This window comes from Notechis scutatus, chromosome 4, assembly GCF_049901735.1.
Source record: "Notechis scutatus isolate UNSWTSFEM ecotype Mainland chromosome 4, rNotScu1.2, whole genome shotgun sequence".
Taxonomy (NCBI): domain Eukaryota; kingdom Metazoa; phylum Chordata; class Lepidosauria; order Squamata; family Elapidae; genus Notechis; species Notechis scutatus.
The window spans coordinates 126,098,659-126,120,874 of NC_142012.1; the positions used below are offsets into that span (position 1 = coordinate 126,098,659).

Consider the following 22,216-nt stretch of genomic DNA (forward strand, 5'->3'; position numbering starts at 1 on the left):
AAGGGAATTTTTTTAACTTTTAAACCGTAAGTCAGTTTTCACCAAAACTGTGCCAATACGATATATCCAACAAAATTATTCTTTGAGGAATCTACCTGCCTCATAATTTTGTTTGTTATGGGTGTATTACCTGGAACCCTGACATATTAAAGGTAGATATAATCTTCTCTGAGTACCTATAATTTATTTCCCGCACAGAAAGTTATTTTACTAACTTAAATTTTTGATACTACCTCAGGTAGTAATTCCTTTCCATATGCATCTAAAGTATGATATGTATGCTTTATATACTGATGTTAAAAAGTACAGTATAAATAGTAACAATATGAATTCCTTACCTTCCTATTTTGATCATAGGCAGAATCAATTCCTAAGATGCTGTTTACTTCTACATAGGGATACTGTTTTTCAAGAACACTAATCACATGTTCCACCTTCAATTTTTCTCCTGCATTCACTTTGTTATACATCTGTAAAGGGAAATGTGAAATACACAATCTCCAGAAGATTACTGAAACATCTCTCCTGGAATACCTACTTGGCATCACTTTTTCTCTTTCTCCAAACTTGTTCAAAACTGACCATGATGCCTAGTGCTTTGTTTTTTACTGACTCCCCGCCCACCCAAAAATATATTTCTAAACAAGACAGTGTAGGAGTATCACATCTTTTTAACCTCACAAATATGTTCAGTGTTTTGTATAGGAACACAATATATTTATGATCTGATTTATTGAAAGGTTGGTTAGTATATCACAAAACACACATTTTTAAATGCATTAAACACCATTCTTGTTATAATTCTTACAAGTTCTTATTGATGAAAAAAAATTTCTTCTGACTTTTCCCTGAAGAAAGTTTTTAGTATGATCTCATGAAGGGACGGCAATTCGAGAGCAGATCAGGGATGCTTCGTGAGTTGGCAGTTAATTTAATTTAAATGAGCCTCTAGAAGGGAATCAGTTGTGAACATAAATACCATTAAAGTTAGGAGAGATGGAGAAATTCCTTCTGTATAATGCATATGATTCTTCTCTAAGAGATAGCTATCTTCTCATAGCATAGATATAATGGCAATGAAGGAAAGAGGAAAGAGAGTGGAAATTGAAAGAGACAGAAGAATTTTAATAAATTTCCTGAAAGGTATATATTGTCCTTCACTGTTATCAGTATAATTACTGAATGAGAAGGAAAAATGAAGATGCATTAGGTAATATTACATCTCTTTTTCTTAGACAAATCACAGGCAGTCTGTCCTGAAGAATAAAGAAAGATGCTTTGCCTTTTCAGAAGGAAGTCTTTTCAGAAACAAATAGGTTTTAGGAACAAATTGACTTTAACTCTTTAAGATTATTGTACAATAAAATGACAATAAAAGTCATTTTCTAGGAGATAGACAGCCATATAAATTTGATTATAATAAATAAACAAACCCAATAATACCAAAGAGATAACTTGGGTGTCTCTTCTCATTATCACAAGCAAGGGTCAAAATATTTGAAATACATTTACATTCATATGGGACAAATTACTCACAGATATAATTGTCTGAAATGCATAATTTGTATCTACTTCCTGTGCCACATAATTATATGCTCGAAGGAGAGCAACTCCAGCATCTTGTAACCCATCAACATCTTCAGAATTATCAACCACAAAGACCAGGCCAACCCTATTTAAAAGAAAGAATTAAACCATATTCAAAAATTGAAAGCATGAACACTATTGGTACATGATTCAATGACAATATCTATCATTTTGGTAAATGCAGGTTCTGTCCATTTTTTAAACTGCAACCAATAGAATGGGAATGACTATGGATCAACCAAGCATAAATAAACCATTTAATCTCTGCTGTTATTAAATATGTCAAGTACTCTGAAAGTTATATATAGTTAAAATTTGGCAAGGTGAGAATATTACTCAGCTTCAAAAATAAACATAAAAGTTCTTAAACATGATACATAACTTTGTAGACAGACCAAATCATGTACTTGTGCAATAACAAAACCAACACAGAAATGGTGAGGCATGGGAAAATGTTTTAAGGTTCCTCTTACTGGAGAAAACAACAACATCTACATATGTATGTGTGTGTGTGTGTGTGTATCACATTTGTCAACAAACTCTGTCAATATTTGTCAACAAACAAAAAGGGCTCTCTATCATTTTTCCCAGATGGCTAGGAAAAAGACGTGGGAAGATTACATGAATACTAATGAGAATTTCAACATGCTGAAATGTTTTCTTTTCTCAGGATCGAAAAGTAGAATAAATGAGAATATTACTCAGCTTCAAAAATAAACATAAAAGTTCTGAATGAAAAAAGCTGCAATTTTACCTCAGTGGTATATGGTTAGACAGGAACATTTCAGCCACACCTAGCAATTCTGCAGTACTCTCATGGGATGGATTTAGGAGAAGCACCTGAAAGTATAACAAAATTAGGAATATGAATTTCATTCAAAACTTCTGAAAGAGCACAATGTACAATTAGGTTTAGCAGACAAATAAACAAAAATATATTAATATTTAAAATTGGTCTGCCCAATATACAAGTATGGCCAAGTGTGGCCAAATTCAAAAGCTTTCTAAATTAGAGCTTCAGTTGTCTAATAATTAGATCTTTAACATATAATCAAATTAAAGCAATGCACAAATCCATGGCATGAACAACCACAATCTCCATCCAAGTTTTTATAATGTTCTTTCTCCACATGGCTAACCCTAACTTATACTGTTCCTTATAGATAAGGATTTATCCTGACAGCTAGAACAATGAACTCTGAGTAGAATTAAAATGAGATAACACTGCAGTTTCTGAAGCTAGTTTACTATTGTTTCTAGTAAGAAAGCCATTATTAACTAAATGCAGAAGAATCCATCTTTTCCTTTCAGCTACATATTTCATACAAACAAATAAACAAATGCAGGCATTTGTTTTATCCGACTTCATAAGTTAATATTGGGTGGATTATTCCCCCAAATTTGTCAGGTGATTCATGAAAGAATGTCACCTTTTAAAATTATAATCAGCCTCAAGAACACAATGAATACCCAGAATAAAACTGAAGTATCTGATCCAAATGCACTGTTACATGGGTGTCAAACTCAATCACATCACATGACATATTGCAATGTTTTATGCCTTTGTGGAGCCAGGGTGGGCATGGCCTACACGTGATGCATCTGGCCCACGGGCGACCTGTTTGACACCCCTGCACTATTAGAAGGCAAAAGATAAACAAATATAAACCCATCTTATCTTGGCTATTTAGAATAAAGTTAGTGTAAACTAATATTACTCACGAAATTATGGAAATTTTTTCTTATTTGTCGGATCACACCAGGGAAAGTAGGACGAAGCAGTTCCTGGACACTGGAAGGCCAGGAATTGTATTTGCTGTCAATTTCAAGATTATTGATCCACTATAAAGAACAAGTTCCCAAGATTAAGATTAGCTTTTGTAAGCAGATCCTTTAAGCACAACTCCATATTTCCATTGGCATGGCCATTATAGGACAGTACAATTGGAAAATATTAAGTTAGAGAAAGGTAAGCTAAATTTTACCACTTACTTAAATATCACGTTTAGAGATTCCACTTAAATGAAACAATGGAATGCAGCAGATATTAAATGAAAATGTTGGGTATGAATATATACCATTGCATATGTAATATTATAATGTTGTGGTACAGCATTATTTTCCCTCTATTTCTGTCTTAATATTCCAAAGAGCAAACACTTTGCTGAAAAAGTTGTTCACTTCTTGGGCTTCTTTGCTAAAGTGCAAATTCTCTGCGCAAAGAATTTATTCTAGTTCTCCTAGCAATATCATTGGAGTCATCACATCACCATAACGTAGACAGAGCGTATACTTACTGAAATTGCGCTGCTTCTGATATCTACAGCATAGTCAGAGTCAGATGGCTGGATGTTCAACTTCAGCACATTGTGCATGGAATGCCCGACAATTCCTAAACTATGCAGCCCTTCCATAACACGAGCTTCATTCCTCAGGACATCAAATAAGCTAGAAAAATCATAAATCATATTACATTAAATTTTAAAACATGGGTACTGATGTACTCTAGCCTTTTAGAATTATTATATTGAATTCTAAGCAAGAAGGAACATTCTGAAGTGTTCATACCTAAATATATCCTGTGTATCTAGATCTATATGCAGTCCATTGATGAATAGGGCCGAATCTCCCAATTGTAAACCTAAAGTCCCTTTGAAGTACTGGAAAAAGAATGTAAGAAAGCCATTAATACAATCTGAGGCATTGAAAGTGGCCATTTTTGTATAGTTTTCTCAAAGTTCACCTGTAAAGATATAAAATTGTTCATGAATATACATTTACATGTAATTCTCATCCAGATTGAGGGATTTGAGTTTGGTTGGCCTAACCTTCCCATTTAGAGTTAATTCATTTTGCCTATTTTCCTACTATTTAATAAAATGACAATATGCTACATCAGCTTTGATCATGTATAGTGAAATAAATAGTTTGGCTTTGTGCGGAATCAGAATAATGAGAGAATACATTTTAAATTAAGCATAATCTTGCTGTCTGTAGTAAGTCATATTAATCACAAGTTGATTTTCACTTTAAGGGAACAGCTGATCTTTTTCACTTTCACGTCAGCATAGAGAGGTTAACATTTTGTAAATAACACGGTACCTACTCCCTCTTTTCTATTATTTTACTGCTACTATTTGTAAGATTTCAATTTATATGCCCATATAAAAATAAGATGAAGGAAGACTCAATTCAGCCTTTTCAAACCTGGTATTCTCCTGAAGTATTAATACTGTACTGTAGCTCTACCAACATAACTGCAAGGTGTCAGATTGGAGAAGGCTACATATCATCTACTTACCCACGGGCATAGAAATAAAACATTTATTTAAACTTTTAAATATAGAGTCACAAAAATAAATATGTATATTTATTTGAAATAAATATAACCAGAGTAGAGCTTTAGTGTCGTTTTAAAAAAGGAAAGAAATAACGACTAGCTTTAAGATCTATGACTACTAACAACAGTTGAATAAATGATTGCAAAATGGTTGATGGAAAAGGAAGTTATATCCATGAAGACAGGGCATTCTAGACAAATGTAAAGGTTTCATGGATGGCAACATCTAATATGATGGCTGAATGAAATCTAAGTTGAACAGTTAAGTCATCAGAGATAAATAATACGTGCATGCTAAATCAGCTAAAATGATGAATTTGGCCACAATATTTCATCTTTTCAAGGAAAGAAAGCAAAAAAAAAAGCAATATTTTTGCCATCTGACTTGGAATTTTAAGAGCTGCAGTCCCAGTCTATCTTGATGGTACCAGGTTGGGTGGATGCTAATTTAAAGCAAGTCAAAGAGGATGTCCTCAATCATAAATGACTGCCTCATTTTGGTCAGGCATCAGGTTATATTAAGTTTATCTCATCATTTATTTCCTTAGTGTTGTGACAATCCAATTCCTCCGGAGTAATTCTATTTCTAGAATAGGACTCTTGAGAGCTCATTAAATAGTTTTGTCCCTGAGTATTTTTCACAGTCACAAAAATGAAACAAATATTAGGCAGCAGTTGTCAGACAAAAGATAGCTTTGGTTTGAAGAGATAGATAATAAACATATAGATGGAAAGGGGATCACAGAATTTATTCTGCCAATGAGATCTATATTGAATTAATCAAGTAACGGTTCACAATGAACCACAAATCTTTTTTTTTTTTAAACAAGTTTTATTAATTTTTAAAACACACAAATTGTCATTATTCATTACATGTTTAAACCTTTTTTCATTGTCAATTTAACAAGTCAGATAAATTATAATTCTGTTTTAAACCATTTCCATACAACATACCAAAACCTCTTATTCAATTTCTCTTTACTTCTCTTTACTCTTATTCAATATCATTATTATTATTTCATCTGTTTCTTTCTGACTTAGTTACCATTATTCTCAATCTATATTTCTACAATTTTTAACTAATTCTCCCCCAAAAGACATATACACACAACACACAAAACATAAAAAAAAAATCTTTTTGGAAAGTAACTTGGACCCAGGTGTCTCTCTCTTCATGGACTTCAATTATATTCATGCTCATCTTACATATCATTACTTATTTTATTTACCATTCTAAGCCTTCTATATTAACTTCCCCACATATTTCACACTTCTTACTTCTATCTTAATTAATCATCTTAATTTGAATCATTATATTTATATCTTTTGTCCATTTTTATCATCCCTTTGTCTCATTCCTTATAAAAAAAAAGAAAATAAGTTTCTCCTGAAATCATTAATCAGAGTATGATGCCTTTCTATCTCCCCCTAAGTTAATCAAATTAATCTTTAAAATAATATCTAATACCCAATCCGATTTTGCTTGGTACATTCTATCTAACTAATACATCCAACATAATTAAGTACATAATTAGACAATAAATCCAAATATTAAAAAAATACTATAATAAAAATTTTATAATAACATCAATACCATAGTCTTATTAAACTCTTTAATTAAAACAATATTCTAAACCTCCCCTATTATTAAGTTTTAAAGCCAATCATTTTTAAACATTTTAACATTTTAATCTCTTATCAACTCTTAAATCATTACAATACTACCATCTCATCTTATGTACCTTGCAAAATCTTTTTTTTTTTAAAAAAATTATACTTTATCCATTATCCAAAAAAAGTTTCTTTTTTTCATTTAATTTCAAGACATTGTAGCTTTTCTCCACCTTTTCCCTTTCTTTCTTCTCCCAACAAACCTTTCTACCCCCCTTCTTCTAGCCTCTGCCTTGCCAGCTTCCCTTCTCTGTCGTATTCCTTTTCCCTTTTGTTTACTATCATCATATTGGTTTTGCACCTTATTTTTCCCTTTCTTAAATGTTTTTTAGATCTTAAGTCCTTAAGTCCTTTAATTTTCTTCTTTTCTCTTCTTTTCTTTTCTTTCTCTCTTCCTTCTTTCTGGATCAAGTTCTGAGATTCATTAAAGATGGCTCCTTTCTTTCTTTCTTGTTCCTCTGCTGTCTTCATCTGTTGTAATGTTTGTTGATAATTAATAAGCGCCATTTCTAAGAAAAGGAAAGCTTCTTCCACACCATCTTTACCATTTTTTTTTGCTTGTTCATATTCTTTTCTTAGTTCCTCAACAGAAAGAGCCATTATAAATCTTTTCTTTTCTTTTCCCCTTCTTTCTTCTTACAACAACCAGAATATTCAAAAGAAAATAAAAAAAATAAAACAGTCCCAAAGTTATCAGTCAGTCCAAACCAAGGCAGAATTCTCACTTTCTCCTTCTGGGGCAATATCAATCCAAGAGAAAGAAAGTCCAAATCTGTTTAAAATCTTATTGCAATATATTCTAGTCTTCAAATCCTTAAGGCATCTGCTCCAACAAATCTTAGCATACAAATGTTTTCTTTTTAATCCTCTCTCTTCCCACTCATCGCTTAAAACCAATTTTCACCTAAAAGAAATAGGTTTCTTAATATCCAGTTATTTATTCCGTAGGAAAAGAGGAAAGCTATCCTTTCAGCACCTTCACAGCCGCTTTTTTCCTCTTCTGGCAGGTATTATTCAGAAAGTCATACTTTTCAGGAATTTTATTAGATATGTCTTAGAGTCCTAGGAGCCAAGAAAAACTTTCTCCTCTCAATCACTTTCTCCACTTCCTCCTGCGCATTCTTACCCGGCTGCCAGCTTCTTTGTGGCGGCCATTACAGACCGCCGCTGCACCGTCCTGGGAAAAGGGAGTTCTGCCGGCCAGGAGGGAGTCTGCAGCACCCCAAACCCTTCTCCGGGTCCCCCTACCTTCAGCTGCCCCTGCAGTGGCTAGCTCCGTACCCGGCTGGGTCGGAGCCCCAAACGGCTAGCGCGGCAGGGATCGCGCAGCTTAAATCCTGCCGCTCATGAAGCCGACAAACCGGAAGTCCACAATGAACCACAAATCTTGACAGAAGTGAGGAATTTATTTAAAGGCACAAATATAACAACATCAATTTCTGTATTATGACTAAATAGAAAAACCTATTCATAACACAGATTTTTTAAATATCTAAACCTTCTAGCTTTCATTTTGTGTGGTACAATATCGGTTTCTCATGAGTAATCTCTAATTGTTATCTCCAAGGAAATATTTAGAATCAAACTAGTTATGAATACATTGGCTCAATATTTCTGAGCATTTAGAACTAACAGCAATGTAGAAACCAGATTTGTCTACAGCCAAAGAAAGAAAGAATACTATTCAATTTACCCATGGCCTCCCTTTTATTCACTCTTTCTGCATTTCTCCTCAGGTAATTCTAGTCCCATAGTGTTGCTCACATAAATTGAAGTCAGCACATACTTCAACATTCTTTGAAGAAAATTGGTTACCAAGTTAAGTTGCAAAATGTCCACTCTTGCAAGAGCTTATCTAGGAAAACCATCATTTTGGGGGGGGGAGGGGAAGGTATTTTTAATTTGCATTCCTCAGGAAAGAAATCAAAATGTTTTATTTTCATGTGTGTATGTGTGTGTGTGTGTGTGTGTGTGTAAAGCTTTTACACAACAAATGCTCAAAACATTATCCATATATTAGAAAAAGTTAAACAGCCATTTGATGTCACTGAGCAATATTTTTGTGTGAAAAGAGTTACTCTGCAATTATTCTGCTTTTTAAAAATCTGAACAAGCTTTGCAGAAATTTAAAAAATATAAAATGTAAGCATTTTATTACTATAATCTATTCTTAAAAGAACTATTTGTTTGAAAGTACTTAGCAGTATAAAAAGTTATCTTGACAGAAAGGGAGAGCAGAAATCTGACAATAAATACTGTACTGTATACGAATAGATTACTAGTTCACCTTAACGTCCGATTAGAACATATCCCCACTTAACTATGAATATATTCCTATGTACATGATCTTACCTTTTGGTTCTCTTCAATTTCTGACCTCAGTTCTGAAGGAACAACTGTCTTTGTTATTGCCCTACAAAAAGCCAAATACTCCATTAAATCATTGTCCCATTTCAATTTTTCTTTTACTAAATTAAGGGTACTGTAAGTGCATACTCAGTATTATGGCTAGAAAGAGGTCCAGATAATCCAGTCCCTCCAGGAATCCTCTGGAACTGTGAGCTAATCTCAACAACCTTTCTTAAAACAGGAAAGTTGGAGACTAGATAAAAATTATCTAGATTCATTGGGTCCAGCAATGGCTTCTTCAAGAGGAAGCAAAGAATCACATCTTTCAAGGCAAGCAGAACTACTCTCTTCTACAAAAAGGTCTTACATGGACTCAAAATATCTAGTCCCTCATTACCAAGGGAGGAAATAGAAATTACTCAAGGAGGGAATTTCTCTTGATTACCCTCAAGGGAATGGACTATCCTAAAAAGATTCCTGGCTGGGTCTTTCTCCAGACACAATAAGGATGGAAAATGTTAAAGAAAGGCTTTTATTTGCACTGAATCAGATTCATTCTTTGTTTTCTTTCAGCAAAGCTCTAGGCATGTTTTATACTGCTTCATCACACAGAGTTCCTCTGAAAATCAGAGAGTTTCTGAATCCAAGCACATAAGGCGAGTACATAGGTGTAATCCAGTTCAAAGTTATTGTCGCTCTCTCATTCGAAGCAGCAACTAAGGCCTTGGCTGAACTTGTACCATGACCCTAGGAACAACCCCAAGCTCCCTCTTAAGCCCATAAGGGTCCATCATGCACATAGGGTGAACTGATCAAATAGAAATGGATATATTCCCAAAAGGAAATTCCAATATTGTTTACCTCCCCCAAAAATATTTTTTTTCATATATTACAATGAAGACTCTTCTCTGTTCTCTTAATTCATATTATTTATACATCTACTTAAGAGCAACAAGAATAATTACCTAGCCTTTGTAGGAAAATTTTGACCCAGATCTTTCATGACTGTCAAAGCATCCACTGTGGGAGCAGCCAGAATACGAGCAGCAGTTTGGAAACTTAAATCTGTAAATGAAAACAATTGGTTCAATCAAAAACTAATTATTTTAAATCAAAAATATAAGTTTAATGACAATGTTCACATGGTTGATGGATTCATACTTGGGGTCTTTCACTCTATCAAGCTAGTATGTTCATCATTTCACTTTTTAAGTACTTAAAAAATACAGGCAAACTATAACTTTATCTCAAAAAGGTCACCCAAAGTAATTACCCAATTTTACAAGCATACCCATACCTGTTTAAATTATATTTAAATTATATTGTTTAGATAAACACAATGAACAATATTATATACTATAAAGTATTAATGTGGACGTAAGAGAAAATTCTGTAGTGTTCCCCATCTTTTTATGGATTTTTTATCTATGGATTTTCTATGATTTTTCTGGCTAATTCTAATTGACCAGAAATTAGTAGATGAAAAGTGCTTTGAAGTTGCTTTATTGAACTATGATCACAGAATGTTTTTTGATAGAACAATAAACTTCACAAGAAAACAAATAAACATTTTATCAATTTGATTACAGACATCTTCTTGAATATCTTAATAAATTAAAATGACAACTGTCAAATTGAAATTGCCTAATAAGATAAAAAAACAACTTGGCCTTTAAGTTTTTTTACCTTATTAAACAGGTGCATGCCTACACCCACATATCACAAATTTACTGTATTTGTTTCTATTCTTATGTAATCCATGCTCTTATTTTCATTTTACAATAGCTTCAAAGAAGCTGTTTTTCAAATGTTTTAAACCATTTTAGCATACTCTAAATGCATTTTAAGATGGCTTCATATGTCTGCCAATATCTGAGTCCCTGCAAAGTTTCAGTATATAGAAGAAATAAATCTTGCATCACTTCCAAACACATTTATATGTGTGAATAATTTTGTTGTCACAAGAATACTTTATGCTGAAGTTACAGAACTATTTCCAAAGCAAGGATGTGATCAATTTGTGATCAGACAACTGATCACAAATTTACATTGAGGATATTTTTCAGATTTGCCAGACCCAAATGACAAATCTATTAAGGGCAGATTACCCTGTAACTGCCACACTTTTAATGGTGCCATTTCATTGGTGCTTTCCACAAGATGCTTTCTTAATTCTTTCAGTTCTTCTTCCAAATGGGGATGTGATTGCCTGAAAGGGCAAAAATATCAGACAATCAATCTCAATCATCAAATAAACAAACAATTGCCCTGGTCAACATGAATTTAGGTTACCTTTCCACACTCTTATAGGTTTTAGTTTGAGAAAAACAAAACTGCAAGCCACTTTTTGGAATGTTTGATTTGGAAATATTAAAGAAAAAGTTCAGCAGGATTATCCACATATACAATGACCTACCTTAATTTTCCAAACAGAAATCCTTGCACCTCATCAATTGGGTCACTATCACCTATTACTGTCGAATTTATATCTGTACCTACAAAAATATGAACAACATGTAAATTATGAAGTTATTGTAATAGATAGGAAACAGTCAATAACAGAGAAGACAGGCTAGGACAAAAGCAAGTCATTTCTATTTTTCTAATATGAGAATAATCCCTATACTTTCTAAAATATAATGATCATTCTTCCATTTCTTAAGAGTCTCATATTACTGATCTTGATTTTGTATTTCGTATCCTGTTATCACGGCCACATTTTAAATGGGTGGCAATTTCCAATTATCCCCACTACCTTGATTGTTCTGCTTTTATGCTGTCTCCTCATTAACCCCATCATATCTATGGACTACAAAGGAGATTAGTGTTGAAATTTTTTCTCTTAACTAAAAGAAGTCACTTATTTAAGTCACTCAGAACTTAAAATGGACATCATAGAGCCTCGGTGGTGCAGTGGTTAGAGTGCTGTAATGCAGGCCCCTTCTGCTGACTAACTGCTGTTCAAATCCCACCAAGCTCAAGGTTGACTCAGCCTTCCATCCTTCCGATATGGGTAAAATGAGGACCCAGATTGTTGGGGGCAATATGCTGACTTAGAGAGGGCTGTAAAGCACTATAAAGTGGTATATAAGTCTAAGCGCTATTGGTATTGCTATCTAACATCAAAAACATCAAAAAAGCACAACAAAGAATGCTCTTCCTACAACAATTCAGAAAACTCAGACTGCCCAAGGAGCTGCTGATACAGTTCTACAAAGGAATTATTGAGTCTGTCATTTGCACCTTTAAAATTTTCTGATTTGGCATAGCAACCAAACAAGACAAACACAGACTTCAACAGATAATTAGGACTGCAGAAAAAATAACTGCAACCAGCCTGCCTTCCACTGAGGATCTGTATACCGCATGAGCCAGAAGAAGAGCTGTAAAAATATCTACAGACCCCTCATATCCTGGACATAAACTGTTTCAACTTCTTCCCTTAAGACGACACTATAGGGCATTGCATATCAAAACAACTAAGACAGAAGGACAGCTTTTCCCCCCATGCCATCACTCTGCTAAACAACTAATTCCCTCAACACTATCTTGTGCCCTAGGATGTCAAACCACTTAGTAGGACTGTATTACTAATATCCTTCTCATCTTTCCTATTAGGTACCTATTTCCTTAGCTTCTTATGACTTTGTTGTTTGTATCTTATAATTGATGCTGATTGCTTCTTTTGTATCCTATGATTATCACTGAGTGTTGTATCTTATGATATATGATGATTGTTTCTTTTGATTATGATCATGATTTATCACTTGTTGCTTGTATGTACACTGAAAGTTTATGCACCAGAGACAAATTCCTTGTGTGTCCAATCACATTTGGCCAATATGATACTCTACTCTACTCTATCTTCTGTTCTTGAACTGCATGCAACAATAGTCATTCTTCATTTTGCTTCAAAAACAATCAGAATAGTTTTTATTAGTAGTCAAATAAGACATTTTGAAAAGTCAACACATTCTCGTGTTTTCAAGATTTTAAAGCTATTAATAACAATCAGGATGGATTATATTGATGAAATATGGTAATTTTTGTTTTAGGGGGATGCCTTCAAGCCCTAGCAATTTTCTGGACATATCACTGTAGCTTTCTTGGCAAGGTTTTTCAGAAATAGTTTGCCATTTCTTTCTTCTAGGACTTTCTGGGAGAGGGTGACTGATCCAAAGTCACCCTGCTGACTTTATGCCTAAAATGGGATTAGAATTTATGGTTTACTAGTTTCTAGCCTAGTACCTTAACCATTACACCAAACTGGCTCATACATCATTTTTGTTCTTTTCATACATACATCACTTTGCTGTCTTCATTCATAATCAATTTTATTGAAAAGGGGGAATCACACTAGGCAAGTAACTGTATGATAGGAATTAGATTTTGTTGTGTATCAAATCTCCAAGAAAGAGTTTTTAATCCTTCAGAAGCCAGTAGCAAATCATATAACAAATCAGTGTTAAGTCAAGGAACTGGATAACATCTTCAGAATCTTTTCCTTGACTGGCAGAATTCAACAGAGGCTCTATCCAAAGTACAGAATGACTCCTCATATAAATAGGGAGTCAAATTTAAAAACAAGTTCCTTGATCTAGTCTAAAACAGGGTATTGCTTAGGCAACTAAGAGACAAATCCAGAGTGGCAAGAAAATCAAACAAGGACAATGTCATTTGCTGACTTTTTTATTGAGTGTTGATGGTTTACGATTAACATTTATTTACTTATTTATATCCCACCTTTAAACATTTACAAATAACTCAAGGTGGCAAACAGGTGTAAAACTCCATCTTATTTTTCCCATCACAACCCTGTGAAGTGAGCTGGGCTGAGTATTTGGCCCAAAGCCATCCATTTGGCTTCCATGGCTAAGCTGGGACTAGAACTCAGTCTCCCACTTTATAGAAAATAAACAGGGGTAAATATATCAATAAAGGGCTATGGGAGGAGAAAGTAAAATGGCATTCTCGATCAGCTGCAGCCCTAATAAGCCAGATTAGACTTTCTCTTTCTTCACAAGAATTCCACTGAGTTGGGACAAAAGGCCTAAAGTGCTTATACCATTAAGAATGAGTACTAAAGTATCCTTTTCTTCCTGTACCAAGACTATCCTTCCTTTTTATATCTTGACTTTTTCAGTTTGTAAACCTGAGGAGAGGAGCTGCCTTCTTTTATTGATATGCAAATTGCACTGCTAAAGAAAGGAATATAAACACTGGAACTACATCCATCCCTGGATAAAGAAAGGGATATAAATACTATAAAGAAATAATGATTATAAATAAGTAGCTTTAAAATGCCCTGAAAAATTGTTAGGCTATGAAGAGAATCACAATGAACTTTTCATCATATCTTATTTCATCATGAAACTATTACTACTTTTAAAGGTAGGAATTCACCTTTCACCTGGGTATCATCCTTAGCCTTATATTCTGTGCTTTTAATGGCCAACTCTACTCCGTATCCTGACAGGTAGACTTTTTCCTTATTTGGATTCTACAAGGAAATAAAAGTAAAATCACATGAATATTGTCCAACAAAACATTTGCTAGATTATTTTTTACAACTTTGCAAGACTATCAGTTATATTACCCAACCATATTTAAACAGTGCTGAGGTTTGTCTATGAAGCACTTCACAAATCAATTCAGAATTTTCATTAATCAAAGGAGTTTGCAATAGGAACCTGCAATAGGAAATCTCTTGTTTTCTTGAAAGTGCCTTTGGTTAGGAGGAAACAATGGTCTACTTATCTAAAAATCTTATGATTCCAGCAAGTCCAGAAATGTAAAAAATGAATTGGAACAAAACATTATTCTAGACAGAAATATTGGGATGCTTTTGACTACAATGGTATTCATTTCCAGGTGGCAAGTTAATACTCTGAAATGAGTTCACTGCAAAGTAGTCTTACAATTATGAAGTTTTTCCTAAAATTCAAGTGGATTATATTTTTCTGTAAAATTAATCCATTATTTTATGTTTTGCTTGTTAGAGTAAGAGAAGACAGCTAAGTGTTCTCCAAGAGATACTTTCAAGAATATAAAAAGCATTATCATACCTATCATCTTCTCAAAGCATAAACATTATCTCTCTTTGAAGAAGAGAAATATTCTTTAATCAACTTAACTGCCTTTTCTGAACCCTTCTTGACTTATCAAGACCATTTTTTTAAAATGTTGTATGATATTAGTTGCTGTATCTGATTTTGGATCATCTCAAAATCTCTCCCTCTTAAATCATTAGTAAAATGTTAAAAAGTAGAAAAGTAAGAATTGAATCTTATGTATATCTAAACAATAACTAAATCCAGATTGATGAGAATGCAACACAATGATCTTTTCAGTTTAATTTTCTCTCAACTATACAGATAGCTACCACTATGCCATCCATAACTAATAAAAATAACATGAAGTATTTTGCAAAATTCTTTGGAAATATATGGTGAAAGAAAACCACAAACCTATGCAATAGTATGAGCAATTATTATGATTTCATAAAAGCCTTTAGACAAAATAAAAACCAGCACTTTCAATTTTAGACTGGAATAACATAAAGATACAACATTTATAAACAATGAATATTGCTCTGTACGATAGTATTAGAACTTACAGCAACATAATGCCTAAGAATGTAGCTGATTTCTCCTGCAGTGGCTTTTGATACAAGAAGTCTGTGAAATTCAGAGAACTGCTTTGAGCCAATCTCAGCATACATGATTACAATAGGACTTTCAGAGTTTGATCCTGGGTACTTGTGATCCCCTTTGAACATAAAAGGTTTTGGCCTGGAGCAAGAGAATATATATAAATAAAAGCAGTGCTTTATTAAATCAGGTGCCAGAGAAACAAGAACAGTATATAAAGATTACTTGATTGTCATCCAATATTTGATCAAAGAGAGACACATAAACTTTCAATTCATGCACACATGAAACTTATTCTCCTGTGTTCTGAAATAAGAAAGCATAAGTAATATTCCAAATGACATAGATTTTACTGTCTTTGGAAATACGTATACTCCTATTACAATGGATATTTTCAGAAGAAAACAGGAGAAATGCCATGTAGGAGAACCTTAGCTCCAATCTAATGAAAACAGATGAAATTGAATGGACAAGGCCTACACTTTCATTTAATGATACTTTGATCCAAATTAGCCCAAAATGTTATTTTAGTAACAATTATATCTGAAAGAATACTATAAATCACTAAACGTGAAAGCTATCACTGTAACAAAATATAGGAAAAAGAAAACTAAGGGTTTTGCTTGCTAAGTCAAGCAGACTGAAGTTTACGAATGAGGACTTTGAAGAAAAGCATTTATTTGCTTGCTTCTTCGCATATCAGATTAAATCCTTATTACAGTCAAGACCTGTATAAAGAGAGTGGGGACTCCCCACATATTATTTCAATAATTCTCCTATTCTTCTTTTCTAATCAATCTTCAGAAATCCTCATATTAAATTTAAAAAACTATTTCCGTTTCTTAGATCACTGTTTTTTAAAAAAAGATCAAAATGCCTTCATTGGTGCAATAATCCTGAAATCACAGATCAATATCCATTCTCTTTAAGATCACCTCCACATTTTCCAAGTAATATTGAATCATTTAAAATGAGCAAGAATGTTTTATCAAGGCTTACATATTCTCCAGAAATAAAATCTATAAAAAAAATATGATATTTATTAAAATCCCTTCAGTAACAAATGAGATTTTTAGGATGTCTTGGCAAAAAACAAAACAACCTTTTGGAAGCTGTCTGTATGAGTGTTCCAAGTCTGTTGGCTTCACAAGTCTTCTCTCCATGAACAACAAAGAATGCATTGCATTGTTCTGGTGCGGGCTCATCAGCGGCTATCTGTATTAAAATGTATCTGTTTTAATAAAATGATGACAGCTTCTATCTAATTATAATCAGAGCAGTGGGACCTTAGTATATGGTATCTTAGTGGATTCATCTGCATAGCATAATTTGATCAATAAAACTAAATGGTGAAAAGGAATAATTTTGACGGGCTAAAACTTGAATAAGAACTTTTTCATAATTTTTCTGCTTTCAGTCCAGATAGATATAAGCAAGTAATATAAAATTAACTTCTCCAATCTTTCCAGTCATACATCCCCACAAAGAAATTGTCACTTAATTTACAATTGAGGAAATAAATGATCACTGAGCTATATGAAAAACAGGGAACAATCTTATAATAATCTGATTAGTTTTCTTCTACCTCTTTCAGCACTTTTTTTTCTCTTTGCAAATTTGTTTTATTTTCATGCATACTGTTCATGGTAAGAATGGCAGTCAATAAGAAAGATTAAAAAAAGAAGTTATTTGCTTTTGCAATTTTAACTGTTCCAATCAAAATAGGAGAGTTTCCATGCAATAATTTTACAGTATTACTATGATTTTTTTCAATTTTTAATAGTGAGGGGTAACTTTAAGGTATAGTCTTGATAGGTTAAAAGGAAAAGCAACCTGTTATTTTCTATTGCATTATTATTGCTTAAAAGAAAATCTTTAAAAAAATCATAAAGTTCCCAATGTTTTGTCTAACCTGCTGAAAGGCTTGAACTGTAGCTGAATAGGAGCGTAAAGACAAAGCAAACTTCAACAAGTTTTGCTGCAAAGGTGAGAGATTCTGGGAAGCAGCTTGCAGCACTGCATTGTACGAGGAATAATCAGTACCTACCAATGAACAAGATATGTTATTTAGTTTTCAGGGGAACACAAGAAGGATTTCAAACAACAATTGTTTCAGTTGATTTTACAATCCAGCTTCTTCCAATAAGGAATACAATTGCCTAGAGTAAAATGCAAAATCATAACATAAAACAAATAAAGAATCCATTAATAATTAAGGCAGGTCTAATCTCACTGCCATCCACATCTGACTGCAGAACAGTCTGATCTTCCAATTATGAATATCAAAACGTAATATTCTGCAGTTGTAATGAAGATATTTACTTTTAAAAAAACAATCTTCTAGGCTAAATAATATATCTAACTGATAAACCAAATAAGGATAAAAACAATTACCATTATGATGAGATGACTGAAAGTTTTGGCAAGTCTCAACAAAATTCCAGAATTTCTCATTGTCTTCTTCTGCTAAAAATTCACTGGAAAAAAAATTGTCTCATTTAAAAAAACCAAAAAAAAAAAAAAACCACTGCAATTTAGAAGACTTTGATTCAAATGTTATTTTATTATGAATTCAATGGGCATTTTTAAGTAAACCAGTGCTCTTAGCTTACCTGCATATATTTACATTGAAATTATATTCATCAACTTTCTAAGACCATCCAACTCACAGCAACATATGATAATACTGTTAAGACATACAAGACTGTAACATGAATAAATGAGATTTTATACACATAAAATGTTTCAAGGGAAAAAAGACACTGTCAACATTTTTACCTTGCTTCAAGTAACAGAGGTGTGGAAAACCACTTAGTAGTTAAGGATGTTGTAACAGCTTTTGAATGTGCTTCAACTAGGGAGAAGGTCATCCAAATTCCAATAAGTGCAATTAGAGTCCTCATCTTAAAAAAACACTAAAAAGTGAAAATATTAATATTTAAAATGCAGTCCTTAAGAAATGTAAACCATCCACTAATAGTACGAAGATTTGCAATGATTATCAGACTTCTATACAAAAATTAAAAGCACTTCTAGAAGAGATTTAATGATAATAAAATCTATGGTACAGAAATGACAACATCCACTATTCATAGTACATTTCATGGAAGAAAGTCCAGTAACACTTACACAATTGAGAACCCTGATTTTTTTTAATTACAGATCAGGAGTAACCAGTCTGGTACCCTCCTTATATGTCAGATAATTATTATCTTTAAATGTTGGTCACATGAGATAATTATTGAAATTGAACCCAGTGTAGTTCCAGAAGAAATTGGGGATAGTTCCTGAAGTTCTGGAGCAGTTTGACTAATTATTAGACATTCTTTGGAATAAGAAAGCAACAGCAGTTTCAGACTGGATTGCGTCAATGCAGATTTTCTATGCATAGATGGTCCCCTGATGTTCAAAGGCATTGCAGGATATCAAGTGGTATATAATACAACTAGAGGGCTGTTGATTAAACAGTGTCACTTGGTGGGAACCTCAGAAATATACCTTCTCTGTCATGGCCCTGCCTTATGGTAGAGCCACCCCCAGTCCTACTAGATATGCATGCAGTCCCAACCCAGCTGACCTTCAGGAAAAACGTGAAAATCTGCCTTTTCCCCAGATAAAGATGTCAGGATGTGAGGCAGTTGATTAATGTTGAGACTGTGGTTTAAGATGGATGTGAGTTTTATCAGAGAACCAGTGCTTTTGCGGTCAAATAGTTTTTATAACTATTGTTTTGTGCATTTGTTAGACTTCCTTCTAGTAGATAGCTAGCCATACAAATTTAATACAGTAAATATATATATAAACACAAAGTTGTAGGCACAAAATTCCCCGAAAGCACCAGATAGCAAATTCCCACCACAGATGTTTCTGCTCTCTCTTCTTCCACCTCCCCACAACAAAGAATGTAAGCGCTTCGGCTTTTCCGATTCTCATTCCTTTCACAGAAAAGACACAGATCATTTTGATTTCGTTAAAAAGATCGGATGATCTCCATTCCCAACCGCCAAACTAGCAAGAGTTAAAACAAAAAAAGAAGTCCCGATTGCTTAAGTTACATGACACCGGCACAAAAACCAGGAGGCACTTTCACTTACTCTTTGCAAATACGGGAAAAGGAAACCGGTTGGGCGGGCACAAGATCAGCCTAAAACTGACGGCAGCTTATTGGGCATCACTGAACTTGACACAATCCTCCCCCAGAGTGTGACAGACCAAATGGGTTATACTGCAGTTTCCATTCTGCCCACCCAACGTAACCGTGGGGATTCGGCATGAAAACAACCCAAGGCACTTGGCTGGGGGGAAACGCTGGCGTAAAGTTTAGCAGGACGGAACGGCAGGTTCCTCGAGCCTAACCCTGCCCCCGATCCTCGATCCTTACCTTCTGCGTTAAGCAGCGGCGATCCCTCCGGAAACGTCCCCAGCACCAGAAGCGCTACGACATGCACTGACACCGAGGGGGCTCGCTCGGGAGCGTGGCTTCCGCTGCTGCAGCAAACCACCCGCCCTTTCCTCAGAACGATTGGGTCTCGGGTTGCCCTGCCCACCGTGGTGAGATTTTCGCCTCGTTGTGTGCGGCCATTGGCTGAGCCGCGGGTGGCGAAAGGAGCCTTGGGAATTGCAGTTCGAGATCCGAACGGTGACTAAGTCAAGTGTCGCGAGATGTCGACGAAAACAAATTCAATTGGTCGCCTAGGTGGCTTGTCTCCGACCACCAGCCCCAGGATTGGCTGTTGTCCTCAGTGCAGATGGCTTCGGCAAAGCGGAGCTTTCAAGGTGCGCCAGGAGACGGTGGGAAGTTTGCTTCCGCCCTCTCGTTATTAAATACCGTAGTAGGGTGTTTTGTTTTTTTTTAAGTTTGTCTCTCTTGTGTGAAGTAGTTGAAGTGCTGCTAATACGGGCCGTGTTCTTCCGGGATCCTGGATTCTTATTTTGCCTATGAATATATTCTTATTTACATTTACAAATAAGGAAGTTGCATAATCTCCTTTCATTGATTACCAATGGGAATTGCTTTCTACTCTATGTCGAGAGTGCACAATAGAATCGAGGAGTGTTCCGTTCCATCCCAACTGTTCAAGGGGTTTACATTACCTTTACCTGGAGAAATCTAAAAAAACTGAAAAGTGAGCATTATTGCTAACCAAAATAATTTTCATTTCTGATTTTTTTAGCCAAACTTATTTAAGTTTATTTTCTCCCAAATGAAAGTCCCTCTCCCCTTTCACACGAAAGCAGAGGGTAGATTCTAAGGCCTATGTTTTTAGGCTGCAGTTACAAGAAAGACACCAACAATGCTCTACCCCCAATCTATTTCCTGTTCTGTAATCAGCTCGTTTATTATATGACTCCTCCAATGAGCATGAATTTCTGAAGGCCATTCTCTCCCATACAGTTGAACCTTCAGTTGAGATAGGAAGGAATAAGAGACGGAGTAACTTGTAGTTGGAATCATAACTCAGCAAACCTTTCAGTGAGAATCCCTGAAATTACACCTCATACAAGCACTGGAAAACTTATGCTTATAGGGAGCCACTATATTATAATTGAGAAAATGGTTCTAGTGTCAATTCATGTATTAATATACAAGACTTCCATTCATGGCAGAACAATATAACTACTTTTAGATGCTAATCCTACTGTCAGAATCAATTCCAACTACAATTAGAATGCTATAAAGAATTCTGTGTGTGGCTCAAGAAAAATATTATTTCCATATATTTGAAACAGGAAATTGTTACAGCTTGTAAAGCTGGAATCGTTTTTGTTACATAGTGCTTTTGAACAATATTCTTTCTAATATTGGTTGAGTTCAGATAGAAATCTTATTAAACCTGGAATTTTTCCCAGCACCAGGGAGAAATACCAGTAGAAAACTTTGGAAAATATTTCATATGTCTAATTTCTCTAAAGCTTTGAAGATAAAAAGTAAATGTAATTTATGTCATGTTCTGAAATCCTTTGAAACTTGTAGAGAAACACTTTAAATTCTTCAATATGATCTATGACAACAGATAAATTCTACTAATCTTCAGGATTAAGATAATTTGGCTAATTAGTCCAGCAAGGCTCACTATTGTTCCTGTGTTAACACAGAATGCCATTTATTTCAGACACAGTCTACTTAATATACGAGGGTCCTATAAATGTTGGGGGATTAAAAACAGAGAGGAAGAATTGAGCGACTGAAATTCCTGAGCATCACAACTCAACTGGCTGCGCTAGAGATTTTTAAGGTTGCCTAACATTTGGCAGACAGATCGCGGTGATTACAACAGCTGCTTGAACAACCTATTACATATTGTAGTAATACGCGCGCGATAGAAGAGCAGGTCTGTTTATGTATGGAGAAAAACTTTACGGAAGATTATAAAATAATCCTGCTTTTGCTTTTGTCGTTCGGAAAACAGACGCCAATTAACAAAAAATTAAAAAGGGCGAGCTATCTTCCTTCCCGCTGACCGACAGCAAGCCAATTTCCCGCCGACTTCTAGGCACAGGAGACCCTTGCTCTGCCTCCCGAAGCCGTCTCCATGGGAGATGGCCAGCCAATCATGTAGCTAGTGGGCGGAGACAAGCCTAGGTGTTCTGCCTCCTTGTAGGCGACCAATCGCATGTC

The 22,216-nt window shown here is 34.5% G+C and overlaps 1 protein-coding gene across 2 annotated transcripts in view; it reads right to left on the reverse strand.

Annotated features, from left to right (window-relative positions):
- UGGT1 (UDP-glucose glycoprotein glucosyltransferase 1) overlaps window positions 1-20,200 on the reverse strand; it is a 53,478-nt gene extending 33,278 nt beyond the window's left edge. For both annotated transcript variants that reach the window (XM_026681096.2, XM_026681016.2), the window contains exons 1-17: window positions 19,979-20,200; window positions 18,376-18,512; window positions 17,992-18,074; window positions 17,510-17,640; window positions 16,700-16,812; window positions 15,564-15,738; window positions 14,351-14,447; window positions 11,364-11,442; window positions 11,056-11,156; window positions 9,913-10,012; window positions 8,951-9,011; window positions 4,156-4,247; window positions 3,885-4,035; window positions 3,310-3,429; window positions 2,342-2,427; window positions 1,537-1,672; window positions 339-470 (exon numbers count right to left, since the gene is read on the reverse strand). In XM_026681096.2, the coding sequence (XP_026536881.2) occupies window positions 339-470; window positions 1,537-1,672; window positions 2,342-2,427; window positions 3,310-3,429; window positions 3,885-4,035; window positions 4,156-4,247; window positions 8,951-9,011; window positions 9,913-10,012; window positions 11,056-11,156; window positions 11,364-11,442; window positions 14,351-14,447; window positions 15,564-15,738; window positions 16,700-16,812; window positions 17,510-17,640; window positions 17,992-18,074; window positions 18,376-18,500 (1,782 nt within the window). In that variant the 5' untranslated portion in view covers window positions 18,501-18,512; window positions 19,979-20,200. The remainder of the gene's footprint in view (window positions 1-338; window positions 471-1,536; window positions 1,673-2,341; window positions 2,428-3,309; window positions 3,430-3,884; window positions 4,036-4,155; window positions 4,248-8,950; window positions 9,012-9,912; window positions 10,013-11,055; window positions 11,157-11,363; window positions 11,443-14,350; window positions 14,448-15,563; window positions 15,739-16,699; window positions 16,813-17,509; window positions 17,641-17,991; window positions 18,075-18,375; window positions 18,513-19,978) is intronic.
- Window positions 20,201-22,216: the final 2,016 nt, after the last annotated feature.